Consider the following 15,986-nt stretch of genomic DNA (forward strand, 5'->3'; position numbering starts at 1 on the left):
GGCGGCGGCACCCACAGTGCAGCGCGCCGGACCCTCTTCCTTCCTGCCTGCCCTCCCCCCCCTCGCTCGCGGCCGCCTCGGCGGTGCCGCCCAGGGGCGGGGGCAGGCGCGGCCCCGCCCGCGGCGCGGCGCTTCTGAGGGGAGCCACGGGGCGCCGCGGCGGCGCCTTCCGCCGTCCCGGGGTGCTGCTGCTGTGGAAGCCCCGTGGGGCCTGAGGCAGTCCCAGCCCAGGGATGGTGCTGCCCCAGCAGCGGAGCTGTCGTGGCAACTGCCGCCACCCCCCCCCCCGCAGTGTAAACTGTCATGGCGGCGTGCCCCGCCTTCCTCCCCCCCCCCGGCTCTTCTCTTAGCCGGGGAGCGCCGGGCTCCCCTGGGGGCGGTAGGCCGCCGCCTCCCGCAGCGCTCCTGCGGGGCTCTTCCCTCTCGCCGCCGCCAGTCAGAGCCGCCCCAGGCAGTTAGGGCTGCGGGGGCATCCCTGGGGCCTGATACTGATCCAGCAACCGCTCGCCCGCCGGCGCCAGGCCTTGCCCCGGGGCCCCGCGGCCGGGCTGAAGCGCAGCGGCTGCCGCTGCGGAGGGAGCCCACTTGAGGGAAGCCTCTCGCGCGGCTAGGCTGTGCACGAGCTTCTCCGTGTTGTTAGACACGAGTAAGACTAGTTCTCTGTTTGCTACTGGTGGCCCCTCCAGGGATGCAATTGTACCATGTTGTTTCACCGAGTGGAAATTCACCTCTTTAGTGCAGGGACAGAGCTCATGAGGAGGGGTAAATAATGCAACTTAACGGGTAATTAGCCAGAGCTTAAAAATAGCCTAGTGAAGAAAGACTTTTTTTTTTTAAGGGCATTTAGGATAGCAATTGACCCTGTTAAAAGGTCTTCACCAACAAGCTCTCTTGGGCAACGTTCAGAAGAAGCCTGAAGCTGCTCAGGCTGAGCTGCGATAAGGCACTGTGGTTGAGTGCATCAGCAATACGTCTGGCTTGCTTACAGGAATGTCCTGTATTAGGGGGAGGACGACATACTTCCATGTACTGTGCAGATTGCCAGTCCACATCTAAAAGCCTGTCCTCAAGGTCTAGCTCTACACGCAGAGTGGATATTAGCAATCTGTAGGATTTTAAAGCTGATTAGCTTAAATTTGATATCTAATTATATCGATCCTGTATGTTTTAAACACTGAGCTTCATTCTCAAGCTCTTCCCTCATAAAAGATGGCAATTAATATACTTATTTTTAAACAAGCACTGAGATTCTTAAGGCCCTTGATTACAGGAGCTGGAAACTAAAGAGCACTGGATTATCCTCAAAGCAAAAGTTATAAGAATTGGTAATGCTGGAAAAAAATGCTGTCTTCTGAAACAAGCATTTACACAGCATCTGAGCTGGCTCTGCTACCTCTCTTTTCCTCCTCATACTTGGTGATTAAATTCTCAGTGAAAAGCAAGGAAGATGCAGATATTCCTTTCCTTATGAAAATGTTTCATGATTGCAAAGCCAACGTGTCAGTATTTACAAAAATACTTTTCAGCATACACATCCTGGGAGGATACTAGATTGACTTCTGTCCCATAAAAACCTAGGCTGAACGTAAAGGGGAAGTCATCTTGATAATATTTCTTTTTTACAAGCTCTTATCCAAGAGACATTTTTTCTTTCCTAATGTGGATGGAGGAGGGAAGAAAAGAACAGGAAAAGTTTCTTTCCCTGTTTGGAGTTAGTTGCCTTTGCCCTAGAAAATCATAGAAAGCTTCTTCATCCTTTAGTTGGTTTAGTTAGTTAACAGAAACCTCTGCAAAGTTTGTAAAATCCCATCCAGCTGTAAAAGGTAGGGGTGTCCCTTACTCTTGGATGAACAAGGGAAATTTTTATGCCCTGCTGATTTTCCTGTCCCAGTTTTTCCATTCCTTTGACAGGTCTACCTTGACTGCACACTACGACCAACTCTGGTACGGGTTAGAAGCACTGCTGTGCTCAGCGCTTCCTCAGACAGACCAGTGTGCATGTAGCTGACAGTGCAAAGGGAGATTTAAAGCTCCTTTCTCCATTTCCCTGACAATGCTGAAACACCCATGCAGGTGGCCTTATCTAGATCTGTATACAGCCTTTGCACTTTCCCCTGTAATATCTAAGCACCTACACACCCTTAGATTACAGCAGGTACAGGTTGGAAAAATCTCTGCATGTGCCCTAACCTTTCCTCTCATCTGCATTCTCTGTGTAATCACAGCTTAACAGAGACCCAAAGTCATGTACTTACAACAAACTGTAAGTCAGGACTTGTTAAAACTTGGCCCATGAAATCTTCTGGCAGCGCTGGCAGTTGTACCTTCAAATTGCTAGGTCTGGAACTTGCGCAAGGAACGGAAAGGCTCCCTCAGAGCTTACGAGTGGTTTGTGTAAGCCAGCAATCCCACAGCTACATTCCAAAACTAGAACAGTAAAATACATCACTTGAAAGGAGCCAGGGCAAAAATGTCCCTTCCTCCTAAACTTTGTACGTTGCTGGTCTTGTCAATTTATTTCTCACTCTGTGGCATTGATTTGCCAGTTGTTTCCGTTCAGGTCCTTCACAGATGTTGACAGACATGGATGTAAGCAAAATCACTTCTGTCCTGGGTCTCTGCATCCCTTCACAGCCCAGGAGTTTTAGCAGAAATCTTCCCTATGCAGCCCAGCTTTGTGCTCTTGTTTGCAATGGAAAGTGTCTCCCTCAGTGTTTGGCAGCTTTCAAGAACAGTGCTTTGAAATTCACAGCAGATTAGCTGACATATACTTGTCATGAACTACTTGTGTCCCTGTTAATCACACTGTATACCAACAGTGTCCCAGATAGCAGCTAGTACTGTTTCTCATTAGGTCAAGGAGGTGGACTTTCTGCAAGTTATGCCAAAAGAATGGCTATCCCAGTTCATGGGAACAGGTAGCCCAGTTGAGCTTTATTTCCATGAAAAGTGGAAACTCTGGGGTAGCAGGTGCTCTAGAACTAAAGTATCAGTAAGCCTAAGATTTAAATTATTAAGACTGCACTTCATTTACCAGAAACAAACAAGCAAACACACTAAGAAGCCAGGTATTTCTAGATTTAAAAAAAAAAAAAAAAGCAGCCAAGAGCAAGAGGTTCGGAAATATGCAATGAAGCTCACACATCCAAACCTGCTCCACCACTTTATGAGAAGGAACACTATCTAGTTAGAAGAAAAACATGATTTGTAAATCTTGACCTTATGCCAGTCATTATCACCAGTCATTTCATTAGTGTTGATGGCTTAAAAAAAAAGATTAGCAAGAATGTATGGAAATTGGAGTGGTTGGTTCTGCTCACTCTATTTATACATGTTGTAACCACTGATTAACCAGGAAACCATGAAATGCGCTCAGCCCCAGAGTTCAGGGCTGGTGAATAGCAAGGAGGCATATTCTGATCAATGACTTCATGTTCTGGTTACCTTCACTGAACTCATCAGGCTCTTCTGGATCTTTTCATCAGTGCAGAGAAAATAAAACTTTGGGGCAGGGGTGTGTGGAAAGCCTTGACAACACAATTCTTTCCCATGCAAAATGAGTCGTTTTAAAGCTTATCTTTAGAATAAAGCTTCAGAACAAAACTGTTTGTGTAGAGCAATGGTGGGGAGGGGGAAGAGAGAAGGGATGTTTAAAGGTTCGGATTTAAACACAAGACCTCAACACATATTTTCCTGTTGACTCCCAACATTCAGAAATTCCCACAACTCACTCCATGCAGTGACTGAGATGGGAGCATAAGACAGTAAATCCTTACTAAAGACCTTCGCTATGAGTGGGGAGAGGCAAGGATTAATTTCATGATCTACAGTTTTAATAATAGGAATACAATGAGATAAGAAATTTAAAGGAGGTTCCTCTGAGCCTGCTTTTAACTACAGCAACCACTGAGCGATGCTATGTTCTGCGTTTCCATTGTTTGTCTTCTTTGGCTGTCACAAGTTTGCCAGAAGCCAGACTATTTTGTCCAAGGTATTTGCACAGCTTGTGGTTACTAGCATAATGGAAACGGTGCATTTCCCGAGGAAATGTCACTTGTGCTCTCTAGAGCACATTGATTGTCTTCAGTAGAGTGTTCCATAACCACACGATGGGGCTGTTGGTTTCCCCTGCTCTGGGCCAGAGAACTGCTAAGCCAGCTGCATCTGGAAGATTTGCTTCAGAGAGGTCATAAAAAGCCATTGCGTTAAAACACATGGAATCCAAATCTGGGAGAGCATAATGCAAGTTGAATGATGAGCTTCACAGGACCCCTTTCATATGTTGCCACGGACTGATTTATAGTTATTGCTTTCTCAAGAGCTTGACTGGAAGATTCTCTGCTAGCTCATTGCTGTGTTATGCTGCTGTTGAGTACCTGTGTTGTAAGCACACAGGGTTTTGAAAAAAATAGGTTTTTGAAATTGCTCCCAAAACCTAGTCCCCATACCTGCATACACAGGAAGGCAGGGCACTGCATTTAAGCAGAAAGGACTTCGCAGGAACTTTTGCTTGCTCACAGGGTGAAGGGCTGATGAGAAATGAGGATCTTTAGGAACACAGGAGAGCTTTCTGAAATATGGGCTCAGAACAGGCAAGTAAGTACCTTTTCAACACCACCACTTTGCAGCTGACTGGCAGTGCAAGCTATAAAAAGCTTCAGAGAGAGCTTTAGCTGAGAGAGATGGAGGTCCGAATCCAGTGCAGGCACTCTCCCCACCAAACTCAGCTCCCTCAGCTCATGGGTTTTGGCAAGACAGGTTCTACAGAGGACACTTCTCCCAATGTTAGAGCAGTTTTATTTCTTCCATTGGCTTTAGCAGCACAGTTGAGCCCCCATAAGCTGGACTCCAGATTTCTCCATCATGGATTCCTTTGGGCAACAAGATTGCAAAGAATCTGGGCTTGGAAGGCTCAAAGTATTTCTGGCTTGAACAGTTTGCAGCAACCATTTGTCTCATCTGCTGCATATGGTTAGTCCAAAGAGCTAAATTTGCAATTCCTGCTTATTTATATCCCAGACCTTTTCAACTCTGACCTCTCTTCCCAACTGCTAGTGGCAAAGTCACCTGATCCTTTAAAGATCTCTAAAAGAAAATACGCATGCAGACTGAGGCAGGATCTTTCATTTATTCTTCTCAACATCAGAACACAGTCTGCAGAGTGCAGCCACCAAGAGACCCAGTAGCTCTCAGCCTTGCACCCAGGCTTCCCTGTGACCTTCATTCTCTGCTCATGTGCATAGATAACCCCAATCCCATGTTACAAATTTCTAAGTTGCTATTAATGTGATAAATATGTCAGAAGGAAAGAAATGAGAATGAGTTCCTTCATTAAACAATGAAAATCACTTTCTAAAGTCACCTCACTGTCCCAACCTGTGTTACAAAAATAAGAATAATAACAATAAAAGAAAAACAGATCAAGCCATGAGGATACAGAAACCAGCTGATTATTCTGAGGAGCTATTACCTACTTTTCTCCATTGCCCTGATCCCTTAATGAATGTCAGATCTTCATATCCATCTTGTTTATAAACACAATTTACTTACTGCCAAGCTCGTTCTTCAATATTTTAGGAAACAGATGCTCCAAAATACCCAAGAACCCCATAACCACCCTTGCCCACCCCTCCCACCTGGGTCCGGGCAATCTAGTTACAGTTCAGTAATCTGATGTGGCTAGCTTCCCCTGCCTAGTAGAAGGCACCCTCATAAATGTCTGTGCGTAGGCAGTAGAGGATGGCTGCAGCCAGCATGAAGATGGCAGATCCCCAGCCCAGGCCATAGCCCCAGTTGAATTCGTGGTAACTCCTCAGCATGCTACTGTCAATGAACTTGATAGGATAGAGAATCAAGGCACAGATCTGCAGCACCACTGGGACAGGGGAAAAAAAAAACAAGGAAGAAGCAAAAAAAAAAAAGTGTTACACTTTCAGAGAGCCCAGAAGCATGTATCACTTTGCAATTCTTCCCCTTAACAAAGGATTCCAATAAAATATGGATACTCGAGGCATGGAAAATTGCAGTCATCTGTTGGCAGCCTTCACTCCACTTCCCTTTTTCCCCTTCCATCTAAGCACATAGAGGGCTGCCACATTCAGTACAACAGCAGTGGAGGAAGGCCTGGGACAGACCCACAATGTGATTTCTTCATCATTTTTAAAGCCTCTGTGAATTTTCAGCTGCATAAAACCAAAATCAAGGGATGAACTGGATTTACATCTCCTCCTTTTTGCCCCTAACTTGTTCTACTACTACAACAAGGCAAAAGTTATTAAAAAGTATTTATTTCTATTTCTGTATTCCACCTTGGAAAATCCATTTTGCATTAACTGATAGTTCTGCCCTGACTAATTTCATGAACCCATGTCCACAGCATTACCGGGTTTTGGGTTCACAGTGTTATAGGAAACATATACTGCAAACAATTTCCTCTGGCAAGGGTATAAATATTTTAAAAAGTCATATAAACACAGAACTGAGGCCTATCGCTCTCTCCTTTAACTGCAGAGTGAAGTTACTATACTTTCAAATCTGTGACTGACCCACCAAGCCTAGAGAATAGGTATAGTGGATGGGACAATACCGCAGCACTTCTTAGTGATGCTCCTGACACCTTTGCCTTAGGACAACTGTCCTGTGGCTTCTGGAGAGGTTTCTGCTAAATAAAACAGTAGTGTTTTTGAAGGGTTGTGTCTCAAGTTGTTCATTGCTTCCCCCAGGAAACCTAATGTTAGCTTTTCACTGCTGGATCAAGTCTGAGCTGTCCCATTTACAGGCAAGAAAGTTCATGGCTTGGCTCTAGTGTATAAATGGAGCAAATTGATGCCATTAGCTTAAAACAATATACTACACAGAAGGACAATGCATCCCAGGATACAGGATCCTAGCTGGCCACAGCTCAGTATTAAAAATGAAATGTGAATCGCTCCTGTTCTTCAGTTAGCCCGGAGACACCTTTTTTAGGAACCAATCCAAACCCTGCCCTGATTTGTGAACTTAAAAGAACTGTACAAAATGAGTCAGGAGAGAGTTCATCCCTTGAAATGGAATCCAAGCAGCCAAAGGATAATCTATTTATAGAGGTACCTGCAGCAAAAAGGAGAACAGCAACCACTCTGTAGTACTGCCAGTAGATCTCCAAGCAGAATGAGATCAGAGAGATGAGGAAGGACAGGAGAGCGATCGTAGCTGCTGTCAGAATTAACACCAGTGTAGCCACTTGCCAGTCTAGAGTAGAAAAGAGACAATTTGGAGGGAAACCTTTGGTTTATGACAAAACTTAGATTCAGGCCTTCAGACTATTCCAGAAGCAATTTGACGCAAGCATCCCTTGCCTAGATTTTCCTGTGATCTCCATAGCCAAACCAGCTATTGCTAGAACTGCTCATCCCCTCAAATGTCCCATATGGAAAACCTACTCCCCATTTTGAAAGTGAGGCTCTTTGGTGAGTGGGGGTTTGCTGAAGGAAAACTCCTGGAAGGACTTCTGACTGAGAGCTTGTGGGAATTTGAACCAGAAAATCTGAGAGCATGTGAAACTGGGGGTGGTTCTCACATCCTTGGGAAGGTGACAGCAGAAATAGTCTTCTTCGGAAAACCAGAGCATTGGAACTTTTGGTTCAGCATATTGTGAAACTGCAGCCTAAGTCAGGTAATTTGAAAATAAAACACAAATAGAAAAAAAAAATACCAACCCTCTGTATACTTTGTACTGGGATTTCCAGAGATAGTAAGACCAGACTTACATAGCTCATTTCATAAACTGCCCTTTTATGGAAACTTCAGAATGAACAGAGCAATAACAGCATTAAGAAACTGGAGGAGACATTATGAATGTTGTCCTGTCCAGAACGTTGTGAATCAAGCTCTTGGTGGAAGAGTATACCACTCCTCTTACTAAATCAGAAACATCTCTTGGGCCGGCAGTGAGTTCAGCCTTCAGGCCTTTTTCACCTTGAATGCTGGGTCCCACTGGAGTCCGCCTACACTCTGCCTAGCTTTAAAAAAAAAAAAAAAAAAAAAAAAAAAARAAATAATAATGTTTAATTTCTTTCCATAAAGGAACTGAATTCAGATTTTTTTCAAGTGAATCGTAAACCAGTAGGCTCACAGCTTCCCACACATACTCGCCAAAAAAACACTATACAAATAAAATCCAGTTTTTCTTGGAGAAAAAGGCAACTGAAGGCCCTGAGACAAGTTATTTGGGATGACTTGCTTCACCCTGTATGTTGTTCATGCTGTTATTTCATGTGGCTCAGCAGCCAAATGGCCAGGTGACAGCAGGGAGGTGGTGGAGGGAAGTGTTTCTCTTTGGTATCCCCCAAGGGAAGAAGGAAACTTTGGGACATGTTTGCACTTAGAGGGGGTGGGCTCACAAAGCTGACACCAAGGCAGGGGTTGAACACCTGAAACACATGAGAAAGCACTGGGGTCTCTTGGGAGCATGTCCTTGCCCTTCCCATCAGCATCGTTAGGGGTTCAGCACCTTGTGGCCCAGAGCTCACATCCTGTGGCTGAAACAGAGGCAAAGCAAAGGGGTTTCTCTCCTAGTAGGGAGTGCATAAGGGAGTTTCTTTGTGTTCCTATGACTAACCTAAATAAATGCACAATATTTAGAGGTTTAGACTGGGGCAATGTCTTACACACCTGAACAGGAATGTTTCAAGTTGAACTGGATAACTGGTTTAACACTAGTACTTTGGTTCTAAATGCTTGAGGAATGGCAATTTGTATGGATAAAAGGATCTTTTTTCTCACCCCAGCGGGAATCACGTTCCGGGAGTACAGCCAGGACCAGCTCATACGTGTCCAGCTTTTTAAAGCAACAGCACTTCCTACCACTCTTTTCTCTTTCTTGTGTAGGGTTCTGACCATCTCTGCTTCAGAGATGGTGCACATGGTAAAGGAGAATCCCCATCCCAAGCAAATGGGGCAGCAAGTAGGGAAAATGAACTAAGCCATTGATATTTTCCATACTAGAGCCCGAGCTCATGTCCGCACCATGTGAGACAGCATCAGAAGTGAATGTAAACTGGCTCCAAATGAACATGACTTAGGCTGGCCCTGCCAACAGTGCAACTGCATTAGCAAAGTGCTGTGGGTGTCCTGGTAGGGTACCAGCATCAGCACAGAGCAGAGGGAAAGGAAAGTCAGGCAGAATGGTACCCCGCAGATTGGTGGTTGTTGCAAAGGATGGCTGGCAGCGGAGGGAGCAGCAAGGCTGGCACAGATCCACCTCAAAGAGGAGAAGGAGGCTGCAGTCTGGGAAAAAGTCAGCCCAAGGGGCAATGCATGGAGGAGAAACCCTGCACTGGGAGCTAAGCCCAGGACAGCCTGCAGCTTGTGCAGGGAGGAGGGGAAAGAAAAGTCAAACAACCCACAAACAAGTGAAGCATCTGGAAACAGCAGGGCTTTTCACCCAGCCTTTGTCACCCACAACAAAGGACTTCTCCCAGAACTCCTATTAATCAGTAGTAAATAGCATGGTGGTGTCCCCAGAAACTTCAGTCCCACACTGGCAGAAAACAGATGGGGCAGCAGCCTGAAAGGTGATGGAAAGGGACAGGGGAGTGACAGGGCAGGACACCTTATATTCCCTTTGGAAGATCTGGCAGGTCCAGCTCAAGACATTTAAGACCTGAGAATCCCCTTAGGGTCAGCCCTACCATCAGGAGACTGAGTCTGCCCAGACATGTCCCAAGTGCAGCAAGATGTGATGTGGTATGCACAGAGCCTCCAGCCCAAGCTTGGCCAGACATCCCATCAACATCATGTACCTGCCAGGCTCTCACTGCTGGTTCAGCAACAGGGAAAAATGCAATAGCAGGAAGAGCATTGCCCACAGAGAGTGCAGCTGTGCTAGGAAGGGCTGCCATTGCCATGCTGGAAGCAGGTTTCCACAGTGCAGATGGCCCTGCCAAGACCTCCACTGCATCTACTGCACTCCTGCACAACACAGTAGCTGCCTGCCAAGCACCATGTGCCTCCTGCAACCATCCCACACATGCAACAAGAGAACTTTAAGCATTGCACTGAAATCCCATCCTTCAGATGGGCTAGCTGCCCTGGGAAGCACCTATGTCTGTGGGCAAAAGGAAGTCATGCGAGCATAGGAGAGGTGATGCAGGTACCTATTGTATCAATGAGGGCACAGCATGGCTGCTCACGTCTCAGCACAGCTGTCCTCAGCTATGCACCCATCACCAGCCTTCCCTCTGCAGAAAAAACACATGCCTGGGATGCTGGGAGAAAAACCCTGCATCTCACACATGCCCTCATCTGGCCAGAGCACCCCAAATAGTGTTGCACTAACTCTAGGGCTGGAGAGGACCTAGGACAGGAGATATGAGCCAGAGAAGAACCTCCAGGAAAAGCTCAGCTGCTCTTTACCTCCCTGTGGGATGGCACAACTGTTGCTGTTCAGCCATAAATGGCAGCATCTGGAAAGAGAAGCAGGATAGCTGGTGAGCAAGAAAAACAAACTGGAGACCTAGTGCAGCAGGACCAGGGCCAGGGAACATAAGGAGCTGAGGTCCCAAGGAAGGGCACCAGCAATCACATGCAAACCCCCAAGGGAGAGCATGCTGAGGCTCTCTGTAGAACCCGGCAGCCCCATTCAACTGTATATCTGCAAAGAGACTCCAGCGTGCGAAAGGAGGAGGGCCAGGCTGCAGAGTCATATGGGACAGACACTTCATCTCTGCTTAATGAGGAACAGACTTGGGCTGAGTGGGGGCATTTATAACAGGCTTGCATAACACCTGTCTTGTCCAGGAAAACAGTTCATTCCTGGAAAAGATGGAGCCTGAGCTGCCTCCTGCTTCTCTGCAGCCTGACCTGAGCTTTCCCTGCCTTGTGCCCCAGGCACTGTGAAGAGCAGGCAGGGCTCCTCCAGCATCTGGCATGCATCGTCTTGTCTGGGGAGGATGGGGCATTCTTGTGCCTGCACCATCACGGACCATCTGACCCAACCCAAAATTTTCTGGCTGGGAGAAGGGGGAGTGGAGTGCCCTGTTCAGATACCACTCTGTACCACACATATGTCAAACAGGGCAAAATCTCTGCTGGGACATGCCATCAGGCACAACTGCAGGCACTAGGCAGAATACATGGGTATATGGGGGAAGATGAGTCATGTCTGTCTGCTCACGTGCTGGCATCCCAAATACTATCTGTTTGCAGCAGCCCAAGAATTGCCTTGCTGCCAAGGCCACATGCTCCTCCACACCTGCCTGTTCAAAGCAGGGGCTATTTCTACCATTTCCAGGAATCCAAAGGAGAATTTGCTGTGGGAGCAAGCACATGCATAAAAGTAATCCAGGGCTGAAGAAAATGCAGTGAGAGAATCTGAGCTCTGTCTGCAGAACTTGTTGGAAGAGGAAAACCCAGAAATGTTTTGATTCCCATCCAATGGCTAATTACCTTCATGGGGAGGGAAGACAAGCTGGTGCCAGTGAGCTCTGAAATCCCTCTGGGAAAAGCACATCTAGACCCAGCTGTCAGGGCTGATGCCAAACATTAAGAGCTACGTTTTCTGATAGCAAAGGGGATGGACTATTGGAAGAAGCCACCAAGAACAGTGCTGGATACACTGTTTCTCCCTGGTCTTCATATCACAACCAGCTGCCTTCCTGGAGGAAATACTTCAGCCAAACCTCCCTTAAATGACTCCACCTAGGGATACAGGGCAAACTCATGGGATGGCTAAGAGGTGAATGAGCAGCTGACCTCTCCTTTGGGAGCTCCACAAAGATTTCAAGGGTCACAGCTGAGTCTCCTGCTCAGAGTTTGCCTACAGTGAAGACCCTTCATGTGAAACTGAGCCATATGCAGTGGCTAGACATTTTTCACCAGAGCATCCAGGCAGCCCAGGCATCTCCAGCAGGCTGAACATCAACAAGCAGCTCCTGAGGAAGCTCTCCCAACCAGATCATGGCAGGAAAGAGGCTGAAATCAGCTCCTCTGTGCCTTCTGTTCCCAGCAATGGCTATACAGCCTTGCTTTAATTTGGGGGGAATGGAGACAGGCAGTTGGAGTATAAATCACAAGGGCGAGCTGCGAAGGGAAAGATCAGCACGTGCAGTGAGTCCCCATCTGCTTTGGTGCCCTCCTGTTGCACAACCCCCTGCCTGCAGAAGAACAAGGGATGTGGCCTCATTTCCCTAGTTGAGTTGTTACCAACAAAAGATGGCACAAAAAAATAGAAGTAAACAGCATGCGTTGGCCCTCCTGCCTGCCTCCCCACCGCCTTGCGTGCAGCTCTGCCATTGTCCCCTGCCTCACTGAGGAGATGAGCTGGTGGAAGGGATCCACATCCTCTGGGCCCAGCTGCCTGGAGCATCAAAGCCATCGCTTTGCCATCCTGGCTCTGCCAGGGCAGTGACCTCCACAAGCCACCAGGAAGGAGCACAGAGAGGTGATACAGGTTTTTCATCGACAAGGGTCTCCAGTGGAGCTGAAATCCCTCTGACTGCTGAGGGCAGAAGGCAGTGACTGTGAGCCATTATTCGACTCAGAGGCAGATGAGGAGGGGGTTTCCCAGACACCTGCACCCCCGATCTAACTGACTCTATTGGCATAGCTAAGCCACTGAGCTTCATGGCAGCTTGCAGCAGAGACCAGGATCATGTTCTCTCCCTCAGCTCTGCAACAATGCCCTCGGAGCTGCAGTTTTAGCCCATCCCCCCCTGGCTGGGAGGATGAGCATAGACCTACCTCCTCATAACTTCCCCTAAACATCCTGCCATGTGCCACGGTTTGGGGCAAGTGAACCCCTCAATGGCTCTCCTTGGATTGTGAGCCCTGAGAAGGGCGACATGAACACATCCACCATGTCCTGAAGCTGCCTGCTTGTGCTGTCAGTCACCTGGATCCAGTGACCTCCTTGACAGGAGACCAGGCCCCTGTGGGGGATGAAAGTGAGGGGAAGTCCAGATAGCAAACACTTCCGTTGAACTCATTTTCTGTGGGATTTTGGTGTCAAGGAGGGAAGGGCATAGGCAGGGATTGAGGGATGAGTTTCTGCTTCCCCTTCCAGCAATGCATACTCAGTAAAACAGTTGTGGCTTGTGACACACAGCTGCAAATGCAGACGTGGGGAGACCCCAGTAGCAAGTGGAGTTTTCCACTGCCTCTTCATCTGGTCCATTTCCATCTCATGGTGCAACTGTGGCCATCTGCTGGGCATCTCTTCTAAGCATGAGAATCTGTCTGGGAGGATCAGGTCTCCACATGGTCCAAACGTCTTCTGGCACTGGGGCTCAGGTTTGTCCTGGGAGTGCACACAGCTCACACTCTTCGTATAAGAAGGGGTCTCTCCATCTCAACTTTATACCTGTACCAAGCCCAGCAGGCGCAGATGTGTTGGCTCTTAATGAAGATTTGCTATGCCATGAAACATTGTATTTGAAAACTCTGTCTCAAGGTTTTACTGTATCTAAAACAGGTCCCTATTGTAAAAAGATGTGGAGGAAGCAGTGAGTCAGTTCTCCTGTTTGTATCCCTGTCCAAAAGCTACAACGCAAGGAGGAAAACACGCCAAACCAAGTCCTGTTCGCTGATCGATAGTCACAGATGGCCTAAGGGGGCAAGCAGATGCAGCAGCAGGTGGGAGAAACAAGGCAGCTGTTGGATGACTATCTACATCCCCTCTTTTTCAAAGGAGAGTGACCTTTCAAGGCACCCTGGGGTAACAACTTCCTGCAGCCCAGCAGCATATCTGGCCTGAGCCATTTGGCCTGCTGGGCTGGCCTAAGCTTGGGCTCCCTTGGCTCTATCCTCCTACTCACAATAAATGAGCAGGAACCTCCTACATGAGCTCACTCTTATCCGTGGAGGGCAAAAGCCACTCATTAACTTGGCAGCACCATCTCTGACACTCTTGGAGCACAGCCTGGATGGTGGGGGCATGACTACGAGCTCCATGTCCAAGAACATGCACGGATCTCCTCACGAGCATGTGCCACACTCCAAGACTCACACAATGTCTCAGACCAACAAAGCTTCACCAGCTTTTGACAGTGCAAGGAGTAGGCCTGAACACAGAGACCCACTTGGTAAGAGCCTGGCTAGCAGCAGTGATGCCTAATGGGAAGTGCACACTGCCTCCCAGCCAAGTGCATGTGCCAAGCTTATCAGGCTTGTTAGTTAAGCCTGAGGCCAGGCCTGGAAGCAACCCAAAATTGTGTAACCATTGGCCTACCCTCTCTTAGCCCTGCTTGCCCATGAAACTGCAAAATCCTTTTCCAAAGAAGAGGGTCAGTCTTCTTATTCCACTGTTACAGGAGATGAAACAGCAGCACGGAGACCTGAGCTGCTGAGCACCATGCAGCTGCCCCAGGGATGGACACGCCACCCCCACCTCAGAGCTCTGCCCACTACACCGTGCTGCCTTGCATGATGGAAACATCTGACCCCTTCACCTGGGTCTCTCCTGCTAACTCGCCTCCCTCGTGCACTCCCCTCATGACACCTCCCTCTGCACTGTGTTTGCTCTCTCCCTGCAAGGTCTGGACCAGCTCCCACAGCCCAGGAGAAGCCTAGACCAACAGGGGTTCATCTGTGGGCCAGAGGCAGGGACAGCAGCCGAGGGGAGCAAGGCTAGGTGAGGGGACAGGTGTCTTCTCGGGATGTGGCCACTAGCAGGGCAGCAAAAAAGGAACACAAGCAGAACAGAGACCAAATCCTGAAAATCCCCCATACAGAGAGCATGGCCCTGCTCGGCATCACGGAGGGGCTGTTAGGGGCTCTGCAGTACAGTCCTTCTGGGAGACAATACCTGCGTCCAGCCTGGTTCTCCTCTGCCTTGTCTGCTCTGCTCCAATCAAGAAAAGTCTGGCACATCTCCTCCCCCACACACTCCCTTCTCACAAACTGGCAAGCTCCACAGCTGGGTGCCCTTCCAGCAGAGCCCAGGACAGAGGGCCAAAGTCATCCTGGATGCAAATTTTGAGGGGGGTAAGTGCACCAGGGAGAGCTCTGGCAGGAACACTGGCAGCAGGAGACCCAGCCTGACTGCCCATGCTGGTGGTCCTGTCCCCCAAGCAGGATGTCCCCATCTCTCACCTGTCTTGAGGGTGGACAGGCAGTGCCACATGTCTGTGGACTGCTTGCACACTTCCCATAAGGACAGCGAGTAGTAGTCCGAGGTGACCCAGGCAGGGCTCAGGAGGGCCACCACATCCAGCACCAAGCCAATGAAGATGCAGCAGAGGGCGATGAGTTTGAAGGGATGGAAGACGTACACCTCATCCATGGACATTCTTCCAACCAGGACACCCAGGGACTGAGAGTGCAGGGCTGGGGCAGAGGCACTGAGCAAAGTTTGTGGGTGCTCTCACTCTGTGCAGCCCTGGGCACACACAGCTCCCTGGCCCAGCTCCCCTGCAGCATGTATTGAATCAGAGCAGACAAGTCAGCAAAGCAGTCCTGGGAGGGGAGCGTGGAGGCAGGGCAGCTCCACTCCATTCACTCTCTCCAGCGTGCCAGTGTGCCTCGCGGTCCTAAAGCCACCAGGGTTTGGGGGAAGTGACGGACACTGCAGCCTGCCTGTGAACCGGCTGCTCACAGGCCCTCCCATGCGCACACACGCCCCTTGCCCTCCTCTCCAGACCACTGGCAAGGCGCCGCACAGCAGGTCAGTTCCTAGCCAGGATTACTTGTTAATAATCACTTGGGCTGGGCAACCCACCTTGACAGGAACAGGGCTCTCTTGTGTCAGTTGTCCTCCCTCTCTCCTGCAGCCACATCCTCTGCTCCCTGGCCCCCATCTCAGCAGGGACACAGGAACCTGGACAGGTTCATGAATGGTGCGCTTGTGCAGGCATAACTGTAGCTCAGCAGCATATGTGCACATGCAGCAGGTTGCCTGCATGTGCCTTGTGCAGCATGTCTAACATGGCTCCATCTTCCAGGTATGCTGCATGCAGCACTGTGCATCCACGCAACGGGCTCCCTCCAGATCTGTGGTGCAATGCACTTAC

At 48.8% G+C, this 15,986-nt stretch overlaps 1 protein-coding gene across 1 annotated transcript; it reads right to left on the minus strand.

Annotated features, from left to right (window-relative positions):
- Positions 1-5,693: 5,693 nt before the first annotated feature.
- On the minus strand, positions 5,694-15,265 carry LOC112978196 (transmembrane protein 47-like). The gene is made up of 3 exons (XM_026091460.1): positions 15,070-15,265; positions 7,090-7,230; positions 5,694-5,875 (listed from the first exon to the last, which is right to left on the minus strand). Exons 1-3 carry the CDS (start codon positions 15,263-15,265, stop codon positions 5,694-5,696), a joined length of 519 nt encoding a protein of 172 aa, XP_025947245.1.
- Between the last annotated feature and the right edge of the window lie 721 nt (positions 15,266-15,986).

Source organism: Apteryx rowi, unplaced genomic scaffold (genome assembly GCF_003343035.1).
Source record: "Apteryx rowi isolate R43461 unplaced genomic scaffold, aptRow1 scaffold_901, whole genome shotgun sequence".
Lineage (NCBI taxonomy): Eukaryota > Metazoa > Chordata > Aves > Apterygiformes > Apterygidae > Apteryx > Apteryx rowi.